This window comes from Vigna umbellata, chromosome 7, assembly GCF_029865625.1.
Source record: "Vigna umbellata cultivar VRB3 chromosome 7, Vumbellata_1.0, whole genome shotgun sequence".
NCBI lineage: Eukaryota > Viridiplantae > Streptophyta > Magnoliopsida > Fabales > Fabaceae > Vigna > Vigna umbellata.
Window position 1 is genome coordinate 43,891,126 of NC_142171.1, and position 16,000 is coordinate 43,907,125.

The window sequence follows — 16,000 nt, forward strand, 5'->3', positions numbered from 1 at the left end:
AAGATTATTTCCTCACAAGTAAGCCTTATGTATCAAGTTAATGAAGACTCTCATACCGGTTTAAATAAAATGAAAGAATATGTGTATTACAATTTGTATCAACTGAGTGTATTTATTGAATTAAAGAAACTATAGTCAGTAACAATAACAAAATATATAAAACTGGTAGTAGCTAAAAATAAATTGTGATTTAAAACTAGACTTTATTATAACAATAAAAAAACAAATTATAAAGATCTTTAAAAAAACATTGTTGTTGTTCGCGAGCAAAAACTGGCTTAAATAGCATCATTGATGTTATTCATTTCATGAATAAATAAATAAACGACATCCTTAATTTTTAACTGAAATCAAAATTAGAAAACAAAAAAAAGTGCACTGTTGGATAAAAAATGCCTTTAGGAACTCAAGTGAGGGACTCATCGAGTAAGGTAGTTCACTAAATCATTTTAATCAATACAAAAAATTATTTGAAAACAATGTCAAAATTGTTTTCAAATTAACTAATGTAAAATAAGAATGCAAAAACTTTTAAATGTAATTTAAAAAGTTTAAACGCTAACCACTTACATTTTTTAACAATTTGTCATATAGAATCTTCATTTAAGAAAAAACGAAAGTTAAAGATAAAACACGCAAAGTCTAATTTTAAGAATAAGGCACGTAAACAGCTAAAGAACATAGTGCATAAATGGAGAAAAGTCTCTAAATAGAAGTAAGTGATGTTTAACTAAATCCAACTTCAATATCAGTGAATCTTTACTTGTTTCTTTTTTCATACATACTCGTAATGGGTATTTTTCCTCTTTCTTGTATATTTATCTTTTTACTTAAAAATTATATTATTCTCCTAACCTGAGAGAAAATGTAAATAGGAAATTTAGGAAAGTGTGAATAGGATTAAAAAAAAATGTCTGTATTTTGGATGAATTTGTTGGAAGTAGTCCTGGAAGAGAAAGAACATAAGGAGTTACATGTGACAAAAGCTTTTCAATACTTTAAATTGATTCCATTTATGGATATAAGAAATGAACTTTAAGCAATAAAATGAAAACCGTGAAAAATGAATTGCTTAATTTAATACTCGGCAACACAAACACAAAACTGTTTTAACAGTATCTGGTATTAAGTAAGACAACAGAATAGAGTGAGTGTGTTTGAAGAAAGCAAGAGTGAGATGAGGAAGCAATGGGCAAGGAGTTCCATGATGATGTTGGTTCTGATGTTGTTCATTGTCTCTGAAACAGCCACCGCAATAAGCAACGACTACTCTTGCAAATTCCCCCACCACTCTTACCCTTTCTGCGACGCTTCCCTTCCCACTCTCGCTCGAGCGCGCTCCATCGTTTCTCTCCTCACTCTCCCGGAGAAGATCCTCTTTCTCTCCAACAACGCCTCTTCCATTCCTCGCCTCGGCATCCCCGCCTACCAGTGGTGGTCCGAGTCCCTCCACGGCATCGCCCTCAATGGCCCCGGAGTCTCCTTCAACGGCACTATCCCCTCCGCCACCATCTTCCCCCAAGTCATCCTCTCAGCTGCCTCCTTCAACCGCTCCCTTTGGTTCCGCACCGCCGCCGCCATCGCCCGCGAGGCCCGCGCCATGTTCAATGTGGGCCAGGCCGGCCTCACCTTCTGGGCACCCAACATCAACATATTCAGAGATCCCAGGTGGGGCCGCGGCCAGGAGACTCCCGGGGAAGATCCCATGCTCGCTTCTGCCTATGCTGTTGAGTACGTCAAGGGCCTTCAGGGGATTCGTGGAATCCATGATGCTGTTGGTAATGATGATGATGATGATGATGATGATGATGATGAACTTATGGTGTCTGCGTGTTGCAAACATTTCACTGCTTATGATTTGGACATGTGGCAGCAGTTCGCGAGGTATAACTTCAATGCTGTGGTGAGTTCTCTTATCTTTTCTCTGCTTCCTTCAGTGATCATATTTTCTGATGATTAATTTCTTCTTACTTTATACACAGAAATGAATAGTAGTCCCAAACAAATAAACAAGTAATGGATATGTACTTAATATCTTGAGAATCAGTAGTATACCCTGATGACTCTCTTCAACTCAGTCTTAGATGAACTAATCGGACTTCTGTAAACAGTACCCAAAATCACCAATGAAACAGTACACAAAATTCACAGTACTGATATAGCAGTAAAGTACTCAAATAAGTTTTGCACCAGTAAAAGGAATGAATATTGGAATAAATTTTATTCTAGAAACGGAAAAGTTTAGGAATCATCCTATTGCTGCCATAGGCAATGTCCAGAGAGAGAGATACGGTACATCAGAGAAAAGAAATTATGCAGAGAGAAGGCAAAACAGAATTTCCAACCACTCCTCCCCTTTTTCCCTTTCCACCCCCAATATACGACTATGCTTTTCACCAATAGAAATCCTCCAGCCTGGAGTTTGTTATTTTGTTTCTAGAACTCTTTCTCACTCCTTGATGAACTGTATTAGCATTGGACCCTTCTGCCCTTTCATCATGTGTTACAATTCCACCCCCATTAAGACCAACCTTGTCCTCAAGGTTGAGATTCGGGAAAGCTTGCTGCAGGGTTCTTTGATCCTCCCAAGTGGCGTTATCAACATCTAATCCCTCCCATTGCACCAAATATTGTGGAACTTGGTTCAGGCCTCATAATAGGACCTTGGATTTTAAAATGGCAACAAGGTGAATAACTGGTGGCAATTCATTGGAAGTAGTAGGTAGAGGCACATAAGGCTGAGAATGATCCCCTCTACAAGGTTTCAACTGGGAGCAATGGAATACTGGATGGCTTTTAGTGGTTGGGGGTAGCAACAATTTGTAAGCAACCTGGCCAATTCTTTGAATAACAGGGAAAGGACCAAAAAATCTCATACTCAACTTCTGATTTTTCCGAAGAGCTACAGAGTGTTGTCTATAGGGCTGCAGTTTAACCAAGACCAAGTCACCAATTTGGAATTCCATGAACCTCCTTTTCTTGTCAGCCTGTTTCTTCATGTATTGTTGAGCTTTGTGGAGATTAACTTTCAATTTGTTGATTGTTACATCTCGTTGCAGTAATTGTTCTTGAACTGAAAGAGAATCATGTGGATTAAGGTTGTATTTCACCAAGGCAGGAGGATCTCTTCCATACACGATCTTAAAGGGGGTCATTCCACAACTATGGTGATAGGAAGTGTTATACCAATACTCAGCCCAAGGCAACAACTTTGCCCAATCTTTAGGAGATTCATAAGTGAAACACCTCAAATACATTTCCAAACATTTGTTTAAGGATTCAGATTGGCCATCGGACTGTGGATGGTATGCAGTGGACATGTTCAAAGAAGTACCACTTAATTTGAATAACTGCTGCCAAAAATGACTCAGAAAAACTTTGTCCCTATCTGAAACAATAGTCTTAGGAATGCCATGTAGTTTTACCACTGATTTAACAAAAATTTCTGCAACTGATTTACTAGAGTAATCAGCCTTAAAGGGGAAAAATGGCCATATTTAGATAATCTGTCAACAACTACCAAGTTGACCGTAAAGCCATTTGAAGAAGGGAGGCCCGTGATGAAATCCATAGCAATGTCTTCCCAAATTTGCTCTGGAATGGGGAGTGGCTGTAACAAACCAGCAGGGAGAGTGTGAGACATTTTTGCTTGTTGGCAAATCAAGCAATTTTGAACAAACTGTTGTACATCTTTGTTCATACCCTTCCAATAAAATTGAGCTGCAATTCTAGCCAAAGTTCTTGTAAAACCAGCATGCCCTCCCATCAATGAGCTATGAAACTCATGTAAAATCTGTTGGATCAAAGCATGAGATTGAGGAATAACTAAACGACCCTTCCAGAAGAGTAAATTATCATGCACTGAATAATGGGGGTGAGGAGGCTGATTTAGCAAACACAAGTCTAGAACACCCTTAAGATGAGGATCCTGAGAAACAGCTTCCCGTAATGCATGCAGAATTTGGATCGAGAGAGAGAATCTGCAGCAATATTATCTTTCCTCGGCTTATATTCAATGGTAAAATCATATCCCAGCAATTTGTGCAGCCATTTTTGTTGTTCTGGGGTCTGAATAGCTTGCTCCGTTAAGCTTTTTAAGCTTTTTTGATCTGTTCGAATCACAAATTTATGGCCCAGGAGGTAATGACGGAACTTGGCAATGGCTTCTGTGATAGCAAAAATTCTCTAGTGTATGTGGATTGTTTTTGCATGGCAGCCGAAAGCTTCTTAGAGAAAAATGCAATCGGATGATGCTCTTGGCTGAGAACTGCACCGATTCCCACTCCTGAGGCATCTGTTTCTAAGACAAAAGGTTTCGAAAAATCGGGCATAGCCAAAACAGGGGCTTGGGTGATTGCCAATTTTAATTGCTCAAAAGCTGCATAAGCCGATGGTGTCCACTGAAAATTGTCTTTTTTTAATAAATCGGTGAGAGGGGCGGCCACCACTGCGTAATTTTTTATGAAGCGTCTATAATAGCCTGTAAGGCCAAGAAAGCCTCACAACTGCTTCAAGGTGTTAGGACATGGCCAATCCATCACAGCTTGCATCTTGCTTGTATCCATTGCCACTCCTAAGCCGGAAACAGTGTGGCCTAAATAGTCCACTTGTTGAAGACCAAAAGAGCATTTAGATAGTTTGGCAAAGAGTTGATGTTGCTCAAGTTTCTGCAAAACAACTTCAAGATGCAGTAAATGAGCAGACCAAGAAGAGCTGTATACTAGAATATCATCAAAAAACACAAGAACAAATTTCCTCAATAAGCCTTGGAAAACGTCATTCATCAAGCTCTGAAATGTGGCAGGGGCATTGGTGAGACCAAATGGCATTACAACCCATTCATAATGACCTTGGTGGGTTCTAAAAGCTGTTTTGAATCTGTCCTCTTCCTTTACCAAAATCTGGTGGTAGCCCGAACGCAAGTCCAATTTAGAGAAAAATTGCATTCCATGTAACTCATCGATGAGTTCATCTACGGTTGGGATAGGAAAACTATCCTTAACAGTGATAGCACTGAATGCCCTATAATCAGTACAAAAGCGCCAAGTTCCATCTTTCTTCTTAACCAGAATAATTGGTGATGAAAAAGGACTAGTGCTAGGTACAATAAGTCCTTCCTTCAACATCTCTTGGACCATTATTTCAATCTGGTGTTTCTGGCTATGGGGATACCTATATGGTCTCACTTTCACTGGTTCCGATCCTTGTAACAAGGGAATAGAATGGTTCTTTGACCTATTAGGAGGCAGCCCCGAAGGAACAGAAAAAACCACCTTATATTTATTCAATAACAACACCAATTCAGGGTCGACATCGTGGTGTAATTGCAGTTGTTGCTTTGGAAAACCGTCTAATTGTTCGAATTGTAATGTAAAAAGCTCAGCTATGGCATGTGTATGAGTCATACGTTTGAGATGATGAAACTGAGCTTGTACCGGTAAAGTGTTTTGCTCCCCATGCAATGCGACAAAATGATTGCCCAAATAAAATTTCAGTGTAAGAGTGCTGTAATCTGAAATATGAGGTCCAAGAGTGGCTAACCAGGCAGCTCCCAAAACTAAATCAGCCCCAGTAACAGGTAGTAAATATACTGGCAATGTCAAAAAGTGACCCTGAATTCGGACTTCCAAGTCTTTAACCAATCCTTCAGCAACTAAAGTATTGCCATTGCCAACTAGAACTTTAAAATTGGAGATTGGCTCAATGGGCAACTTTAAACAGTGAGCGATTCTGGGCTACAGAAAATTATCACTCAAGCCACTGTCAAGTAAAACTTGAACTGTAATGCCATTAATTAAACCTTGGAATTTCATTGTACCCAGTCCAGAAGCTCCTTTTAAAGCATTATAAGATAGGTGGTGTTCTTGTAACAAGTTTAATTCACCTTGTTGCTCTGTATCCGGTGGTTCGGGTGGTAAGTCTGCAGCATCCGCGTCTTGGCATTGTAGAAATAGGTATTGCTTGTTGGGACATCGATGGGTAGGAGAAAATTTCTCCTCACATGTATAACAGAGCCCTTTTTCCCTTCTCAGCTGCATCTCAGCTGGGGTGATTTGCTTGATATGGGTATTTCGGATGGTGGTGGAAGCTGTGATCGGAGTTGAAAGCGTAGATTTGTGGATTTACTGGTTTGGTGTATAGACTGGCTAGTGTTTGCGGTTAGTGTTTTGGCTGCTGTATAAGGTTGATATGGTTTGGGTTTGGTCATGTATTTTTCTTCATACAATTTAGCTAAGGAAACTGAGCGAATCAATGTTGAAGGGGATTGAGCAATTACATCCCTTCGAATATCCAGTTTTAACCCTCCAATAAAACAATCTAACAAGGCTTCAGTGGTGACACCTTGGACACGGTTAGCCAGGACAGTGAATTTGACATAATATTCCTGCATAGAATCTGTTTGGGTCAACTTAAATAAATTGGATCTAGAACACTCATAGGGAGAAGGACCAAATTCCAATTCTAGCGCACGAGTAAAAGCAACCCAGGAGTGGAAGGTATCTTGACGGTTCATCATTTGAAACCATGAGTCTACATCCTTGTCCAGATGTATGGCAGCAATCGTTAAACGATGATCATCAGGAGTTTTGTAATATGAAAAGAATTGCTCTGCCTTGAATATCCATTGCAAGACATCGGAGCCATCAAAGAGTGGAAAATCCAACTTGACGTTATGCACCTGAAACGGTGGAGCAGGGTTTGCTGTTTTCTGCTGCAGCAAGGCATCAACAGCTGACTCTAAGGTTTCAAATCTTGTGGCGTTTTCACGGTCTCTGATCTCCAATACGTCGAGGATGCGTTTGACATCAGCCTTGAGGTCTTTGAGGCGAGTATTCTCCACCATGGGCAATGAAAGCACCAATTGTAACAGTACCCAAAATCACCAATGGAACAGTACACAAAATTCACAGTACTGATATAGCAGTAAAGTACTCAAATAATTTTTGCACCAGTAAAAGGAATGAATATTGGAATAAATTTTATTCTAGAAACGGAAAAGTTTAGGAATCATCCTATAGCTGCCATAGGCAATGTCCAGAGAGAGAGATGTGGTACATCAGAGAAAAGAAATTATGCAGAGAGAAGGCAATGAGTTTGTTATTTTGTTTCTAGAACTCTTTCTCACTCCTTGATTAGCTGTATTAACATTGGACCCTTCTGCCCTTTCATCACGTGTTACAACTTCACTCGAATGTGGTAGTTGGCTTAGGTACTTGGTAATTCGGCTCTCAACTTTCCTAGAAAACACATCGACCTTGGTGAAACTAAAGGTTGTTTGGGGGAATCCTCACAAGCTTACATATCATAATACTCAAAAAGGCCCGATTCTCTTAAAAGGAGTGAATATCAATTGTTTTGGGTCTATAAATAGACCTTTACACCATGACCGTGAAGGACACACTATGCTTCTAGCTTAAAATCTCTCAATATCTTTGGCTAGAACGAGTAGGAAGATAGTGTAGGAGAGTTTAGAATTGGAATTTGACTAAAATGCACTTAGTCATACAATCACAAATGGCCATTGATAATGTACCCTCCCGAGCTACCAGCCTATCTAGAGCTCAGACACACCTTAGCATCATTATCCTCTACTGCTCGAGACCTAAAGATTATGTTACGTCCTAGATTTGTGCTAGCCTTTTGTGACGAACTGATTCTTACAGTGTCTAGCTCTTAGGCAACCAGGTTAAATATCGTTAAGGGGATAACACAAGCATACTGGGGTACTGTGACGATGGAGTAACAGTCCATGGAGTTACGTACTGACCCTCAGTCTTGCTAGGAAGCCAGAGAATACCCACTTGAAAGGACCAGACATGGTAGAGCTTTGGACCATCATCTAAGGGTTTCCTAAACTGAACATGTAAATTCATTGATTTTTATAATAATTGATTACAATTTAGAATTATATCTTGTTGGTTGATAATGTAAAAATATTTACATTAACAATGCATAGAATTTTGTTTTTTTTGTAAGGGTTTTATTGTTAGTATTGCTTGGATTTGTAACGTGTTGGTTAGCCTTCATCAATTGGTTTTGTGATTGTAGGTATCACAACAGGATTTGGAAGACACATATCAGCCACCTTTTCGTGGTTGTATCCAGCAAGGGAAAGCAAGCTGCTTGATGTGTTCCTACAATGCGGTGAACGATGTCCCTGCTTGTGCTAGTGAGGAACTCTTGGGACTGGCTAGAGACAAGTGGGGGTTCAAAGGGTATGGGATTTTGGGTCTTTGAATTTGTAGCAATGTGAAAATTTATGATGAAAAACAAAATAGACAAGAATATTTTGTTGATTATCAGGATTGGTGGTTTTGACTTTTTAATAGGTACATCACTTCAGACTGTGATGCTGTGGCCACGGTTTATGAGTCTCAGAAATACGTTAATTCCAGTGAGGATGCTGTTGCTGATGTTCTCAAAGCAGGTGCTTTCGTTTGTCTGTTTAAATGCATCTTTCATTGAATTTTTTGCAGCAACATTGTTCGAACTCGACAGTTTCTGACACTTTCTCAATTCATCAGGTATGGATATTGATTGTGGAACGTTTATGCTTAGACATACTGAACATGCTATTGAACAAGGTAAAATTAAAGAGGAAGATATAGACAGAGCTCTTCTTAACCTTTTTTCTGTTCAACTGCGCCTTGGACTGTTTGATGGAGACCCTATAAGAGGCCAGTTTGGAAAATTGGGATCAAAGGATGTTTGTAGCCTAGAACACAAAACACTGGCGCTTGAAGCTGCAAGGCAGGGAATTGTACTGCTGAAGAATGACAGGAAGTTTCTTCCCTTGAATAGGGATATTGGTGCCTCCTTGGCTGTCATTGGTCCAATGGCAACTACAACCAAACTTGGTGGTGGCTACTCAGGTATTATTTTCATATTGGAATGTTGTAATTTTCCCATCTTCATTTGTTTGTTTCATTTAATTTTGCTTGCAGTAGTTATTTCTGGTCAGGCTATCCCTACCCTGCCAAAATGTTTGTTTCATATACCACTGCTTTATGTACCCAGGACATCCATGCCTGCTAAAATGCCAAATACTTTCTCTATTCTAAAATAATTATCGTTTTAGCAATTTACTACTTGTGTGTTTTATAATTTTTAGTCCATCATTACTCTAAATGTTTCTTTATCTTTTATAAGACCCCTCAATTCCCTGATACTGAACTGCATGATTTTGCACCTAATAATGTAGGAATTCCTTGCTCCTTAACAAGCTTATACGGAGGACTTGGAGAGTTTGCAGAGAGGATATCATTTTCTTTTGGTTGCCATGATGTATCGTGTGAATCTGATAATGGTTTTGGTGAGGCTCTTGACACTGCAAAAGAAGCTGATTTTGTTGTTGTAGTTGTCGGACTTGATGCAACGCAAGAGACAGAGGATCATGATCGAGTTAGTCTTCTCTTGCCTGGAAAACAGATGGACCTTGTATCCTATGTAGCTGATGCTAGTAAAAATCCAGTCATTCTAGTTCTTATTGGGGGAGGACCTCTTGATGTCTCTTTTGCTGAAGAAAATAATAAAATTGGAAGTATTCTTTGGGTTGGGTACCCTGGTGAAGCTGGCGGAAAAGCCCTAGCTGAAATAATCTTTGGGGAGTTTAATCCAGGTATGTATACTTGTAAGTTATAAATGAATATGCTGTTAGACAAGGGTGTCTTCATCCATTTTGAACATTTGAAGTTAGATAAGGGTCTTTGTACTCCAATAGTCATAGTTACTATTTTAAGCTAACTGCTGTTAAATGATTTTTTTCTTCTCACCAGAAGATTTTTAAATATCCAAATCCTTTTTGTGATGCAGTGGGAAGACTACCAATGACTTGGTACCCTGAGGCATTTACTAATGTTCCCATGAATGACATGAACATGCGAGCTGATCCTTCACGTGGTTATCCAGGAAGGACCTACCGCTTTTATACTGGAAGTAGAGTATATGGATTTGGCCATGGTTTAAGTTACAGCCATTTTTCCTACAATTTCTTATCAGCCCCAAGTAAAATTAGTCTGTCAAGAATAATCAAAGATGGTTCTAGAAAAAGATTGCTATATCAGGCACGGAAAGAAGTTTATGGAGCTGATTATGTTCCAATTAATGAGTTGCAAAATTGCAATTCATTGAGTTTCTCAGTGGATATTTCTGTGACGAACCTTGGTGATTTGGATGGAAGTCATGTTGTAATGTTATTTTCTAAAGGGCCGAAAGTTGTAGATGGTTCTCCAGAAACCCAGTTGGTTGGGTTTAGCAGTCTGCATACTGTTGCTAACAAATCTACTGACACAAGCATTTTGGTTCATCCTTGTGAACACTTGAGCTTTGCAGATGAGCAAGGAAGAAGGATTTTGCCAATGGGCCACCACACCTTGAGTGTAGGGGATGTGGAGCACATTGTTTCAATTCAAATTTATTGAGTGCTTGTAAAATGCTAAATGTGTAACTTAATGAAAATTTTAAACAGATATGATAAATTTCAAATAATGTTCGTCGAGAATCCAAGCTTTTTGGTCATGAATTTGTTTATTGCGGGTAAAAGTGGGAACAGAGAAGGTTATGTTGTGTGGTCATGATCGTTTTTGTTTTTCTGCAAGACCTGCTAAACATAATCGGAAAATGAACAATGAATATGTTAACAGCCTTGTTGTGTAGCAGTTGAATAACTAGTTCATAAGTTATTAGTGGGGTGAAGAATGGTATTAGAATGTGAAAGAAACAAAGAGTGTGATGCAAGAAGTAACTAACAAAGTATGATGAAAGAAGTTTTCTTGTTCATTTTGGCCCATATTCAAAAAGAAAAACGAATAAAGGTGCAAAACATCTCCACATAACAGAATTTCAAAAGTTAACAATTGAATTTAGATAACTCTTTTTATCCAATAATTTTTAATGGCGAAGTCAAAATATAAGACAGTTTAAATACATTTTCTTTCTTTCATCCTTTAAGATATTTTTTAAAAGATAAAACCATCACAAACAAATCTTCAAAGTGAAAAATACCTTAAATATTAGGTATGACAGGTACAATAATAACAGTGATAATTATTTCTGGTTTAATTTTTTTGGATAACATAAATTTTTATTCTGTAACACTTCCTATATAAATTACGATAGTTCGTTATTTGCATGCCAAAACTTTTAGGGTATTATCATTATTTTAGTTAACAATGTTGAACTAGAATTTATTCTATTTTTTAGGAATAACCGAATGATTTCAATCCGTCATATTTTATTTATTGTTGTGGATTTTAGCGGATATTATATTATCAACCATGAACACGATTCTAAACCCAACCATATTTTCACACTAGGGGCTTCCAATAATACTCAGACCTCCTTAAAGAAACACTTGTTGAATAAAATACATATTTAAAAGTTATAAAAAAATTCCGATCATTAGAAATTAACACATAACTTTCTTATATGATCATGTTAGTTATAATTAAATTTCAATTTTAATTATGACTTAAATATGTTTTCACTGTACAATAAGTAAGTTTTTTTCTATTTTAGTTTCTCTATTTTTTATTCTTCATCCTTTAAAATTTATAATTTTTATTTTTTTCTAGTTTTAGATTATTTATTAACTATTTATGTGTTTAATGTAAGAACTCATAAAATCATATTTTTAGAAATGGTAGACTGGCCTAAATAATGAGACTTGAATATTTTAATGTTAAAATTTCAAAATACAAATAAAAGTTTTATAAGACGAGTTTTATTATTTTAAATCATACCATCTCTCTAAAAATAGTTTTCTCTAGAGTTCTTCCTTCTCTATAAGTATTCTATTTGTTGGGTCATCTGTTTGAAAATCAAAGGGTGTCAAAGTGATCATTGCGGCAAGGCCTTCTAGTCTAGTCGATCAATTCTCGCAAAAGAGTAAGTTAATTTCTACTTTTTTCTCTAGGTTTCATGTTTTTTGATGCATGCGAATCGTTTTCTACCGCATGTGTCATCTAAGTGTTCCTTTAGATTCTTTGTTGATCCGCGGTTCTAACCGCGTACTCTAATCATGATTTTATGATTTGTAGATATAAGCTCTCTAAGCTGAGAAAGTGGTTTTAGGTTCTTTTAAGACCGTTTGGTCGTTTAACCGGTAAGGAAAGCTAATGTTTGTACTTAAATTAGATAATAATGCATAAAATTGTGATTGTAAGTATGTATGTTATTGTATATCTAAGTTGAATATGTATGAAATGCTTGTTTTGGTGCTAATTGTGTTTGATGTGAAAATAATGAATTAAATGTGCTTAATTCTTTGTATAATGTGTGAAATGAGGTATGATCTTGTGAAGGTATTTACTATGAAGGTATTGGTGTTTACTTTGGTTAAATTTTTAAGAGGAAAGATATAAGTATCATTATAGGTCTAATTTAGTCTATATTGGAAGTTGAGAGGTGATTTGTTGAGATATTATTTTGAGATGATGAATGGTGATTTTGGACAACTAATTTGATCTTTGGTAACTATTTTAAAATAAGATGGTGGTCTTTTTGGGTGTTTACCATGTGGTTTAAGGGTTGTCTTAGGGGTTTTGATAAGTGTTTTTTCTGTAAAACTGGTTGGATGAAGAAAACAAAGGTTTGGGGACAGTTTTCAAGTCATTTAAGACTTGTTGAAATTGTAAAACCAATAAAATTTGGTATGGAGTTCAATAGTGGACTAATGAGTGGGTAATTGAATGTTTTTGAGTAGTGAATTTCTAAAGGAGTGATTTTAGAGAGAAACTTGATGTTTAGGGTTGGTGTTTAGGCCATTTAAGACTTATGTAGCTTTTTTGTTCAACTAAATCTGAGGTAAAATGTTTAGAATATGATATATGAGTTTTAGTTGTATATTGATTTGTTGAACCTTATTTCCTTACCAAATCATCAAATTGTTATCTAATTTAAATTATAAACATGTTTTTGAATCATTCTCACTGTCTAAGATGTCATTTTGACCATTTGGATACCAAAGCTAGTTTTAGAGTTGATTTTCTGGTATAGGGCTGAGTTCCAGGATTGTAGTGTTGAACGCCTCCATTCTAGTGGTGTTGGGGCTGAGCATTAGGAAAGTAGTGTTGAGCGCCACTTTCCAATTGGTATAGGGCTGAGAGCCAGAATGCTGGAGTTGAGCGCCATGGGTGCAACATTGGTTTATGTTCTCTGTTTTATTGTTCTTATTGGCTTTTGAGTTGTATTTGGTACTTTGATAACTTGATTGGATTATTTCTGGTTCTTTTGGTGGATGTTTAGTGGATTCATGTTATTGGTATGCAATGAGGCTATGTATAATGATATTCGAATAATACGTGAATTGTGGATTTAAGTATGATGTGAGAAAAGAATTCCAAGGAGCAATATCCTAAGTTGGTTATGTTGTGTAATGTATTGAACTAGGGACTCCTGGATTGGGGAATGATCCTGACACTCTCAATAACCCTATCTCAAGTAGAGATAAGAGATTATGTTGTGGAGAGTAGCCGGAGGTCCTACTCTATGGTCACTGATTTTGGCTATAGATGTTTGACGGATTAATCTTGGTATATGACATTATGGTTTTGGTTAAGGTTGTAGTTATTATTCTGAGCAAGTTACTCCACCATACATGGGTGCATGTTCCCCATGAGTCCAACATTTATACATCTATCTGGATAGTCGAAGTACAAGGTTGATAGGAATTATTTTATATGTTGCTTGATTCATAATATGGATGTATATTGTTATTGTTTTAAAATGTATGTATATCCTTTTTGTACTTTAGCTTACTCTTCTGTTTGTGTCTGTTCGTATATGTACTTGTTTTCTCTTTTGCAATGATCACCTTAATGATATGAGTTTAGGTGATGTCTTTGGAGAGCAGGTGCTAGTTGGTAGTAGCGGAGCTAAAGCTTAAAGTAGGACGTTCCGACTTTTCCTTTTTATTTGCAAAGTTTATCTTACACTTTTGGTTCAGTGTAATATGTATTCTTGTAGTGTAAAAGGGATAAATATTTCTATTATAAATTATTTATGAATAATCGTAATAGGATTTTTATATGTTTTTTTTAAGTTAAGTGTTTATAATATTAAGGTTTAAATATGTTTTTAGTCCATTAAGTATCACACGATTTTGGATTTAGTCCCTACTCGAAACTTTGATTGCTTTTAGTCCTCATAGTTTTGAAACTGTTATAAATAGTCCCTAATTTTGGATGGCATTAACTTTTTTTTGACGTGACTAACGACCAGTCCACGTTTGATGCCAGGTATGAGTTTATTCTCTGCCATGTTTTCTTTTCTTTTTATTCTAAATTTGCACACAAGCCCCTAATTTCTTCAATGTTTACACTTCAGCCCCTAACTTCTTTTCAAAATTGCATAATAGCCCTTGTTTGACCAGCTAGGTGCAGGATTGACTCAGGTGAGTCTGTCCAGTGAAACCATGCCACATGTCAGTTCACCCTTTACCCAAAATTAGGGTTTTGAATTGAGCACCAGGAAAAAAGTTGCGCCTACGCCGTCATGGCAAGAACATGAGAGCGGGTTGCTCTCTGATGAAGCTCAACTTGCTTCATCGCGAAGCAGAATTGCTATGGAGGCGCTTAGGTGGCGCGAGTTGCTGCGCAAATCTCTCTTAGGTCTGGAGGTTGATGACTTGCGAGAATGGGGATAGTGGCTTCGTGATGGGTTTTTTATGTCTCTAGCTTCTTGGTTTTATTCCTGCAGGTTTTTGGAGGTTGATGCGCTGGCTTGCACGAGGTGGTCCGGTGAAGATGAAACTGCCATCTAGTGGCTCTAGTTTTCTCTCTCAACGATGATGGCACAATTTGAAGGAGATGACGGTTGCGCTTCTGCTTGGGGTTTGCAAGTGGTTGGCTTAGGGTTTTTGTGGCGGCATGGAGGCTAGGTGGTGGCGGCCTTGCGTTGGAGGTTCAACAGCGATTTGGGTTTCGCCTTCTGTGTTTCTGTACGTTGCGAGATGGCTGCCAATGACTTAATCTTTTTGAGGTGTTCCTTCTGAACCTTAATTGCGGTGTTCCTTTTGAAGTGTAAACATTGAAGAAATTAGGGGCTTGTGTGCAAATTTGGAATAAAAAGAAAAGAAAACATGGTAGAGAATAAACTCATATATGGAATCAGACATGGACTGGCTGATTGCCACGTCAAACAAAAGTTAACGCCATCCAAAATTAAAGACTATTTATAACAGTTTCAAAACTATGAGGACTAAAAACAATCAAAGTTTCGAGTAGGGACTAAACCCAAAATCGTGTGATACTTAAGGGACTAAAAACATATATAACCCTAATATTAAAGTTTTAACATATCCTACAACAGTGCAACACTATAAAAAAAATAGGAATATTAAATTTAACGAAATATCAACTCATTATTCCTATTGAGACAAATTTAAATTGTGAGATAATGTTAGTTTGTGAATATTCAATTTGTGACATTTAATTTTTAAGATTAGTAAGATAGATGATATTTACTCATCATAGAATTAATATTATAAACTGAAAATAGTGATTCTAATTTTTTGAGAGAAAAAAAATAAAGATTTTTTTTATAGAATCTAAAACTAAAATTCACAAATTTAATAGAACCTAAAAATGATAATTTCAAAATTTATAGAGAAGAAAAGAATAATTTCTTTTAAATGGATCTCAATAAAGTTCGTTAATTTAAAAAATAATAAAAGCATATTTAATCCTTTCACCATTATTGTCTAACTTAAATTTATGGTTAATAATGTCTCATATACATATAAAACCTTAAGAAGCAGTGATTGGACCTTTATTTAACAATGACAATTACCATAATATTTAATTAAATACACGATCCTTCATCTCATGCTTATTTATTTGTCAACGTAATTAATGATTGTGGCTGGTAATTACTTGTTTAAAAAGTAAGCAATTCCCAAAGCCTAAAAGGAATTATATATATGCAATTTGATTTTGAGGAGTTGGTCACCCCAACACTATGAATACCAAAAGGTCATTGCTGCTTAAATATTCATATAGTA

At 36.7% G+C, this 16,000-nt stretch overlaps 1 protein-coding gene across 1 annotated transcript; it reads left to right on the forward strand.

Moving 5' to 3' along the window:
* The first annotated feature begins 1,092 nt into the window (after positions 1–1,092).
* On the forward strand, positions 1,093–10,501 carry LOC124833872 (Glycosyl hydrolase family protein). Its single transcript, XM_088094473.1, has 6 exons — positions 1,093–1,903; positions 8,050–8,216; positions 8,331–8,428; positions 8,526–8,873; positions 9,203–9,619; positions 9,814–10,501. The coding sequence occupies exons 1-6, from the start codon at positions 1,178–1,180 to the stop codon at positions 10,419–10,421; spliced, it is 2,364 nt and encodes a 787-aa protein (XP_087950599.1). The 5' UTR covers positions 1,093–1,177; the 3' UTR covers positions 10,422–10,501.
* The last annotated feature ends 5,499 nt before the right edge of the window (positions 10,502–16,000 follow it).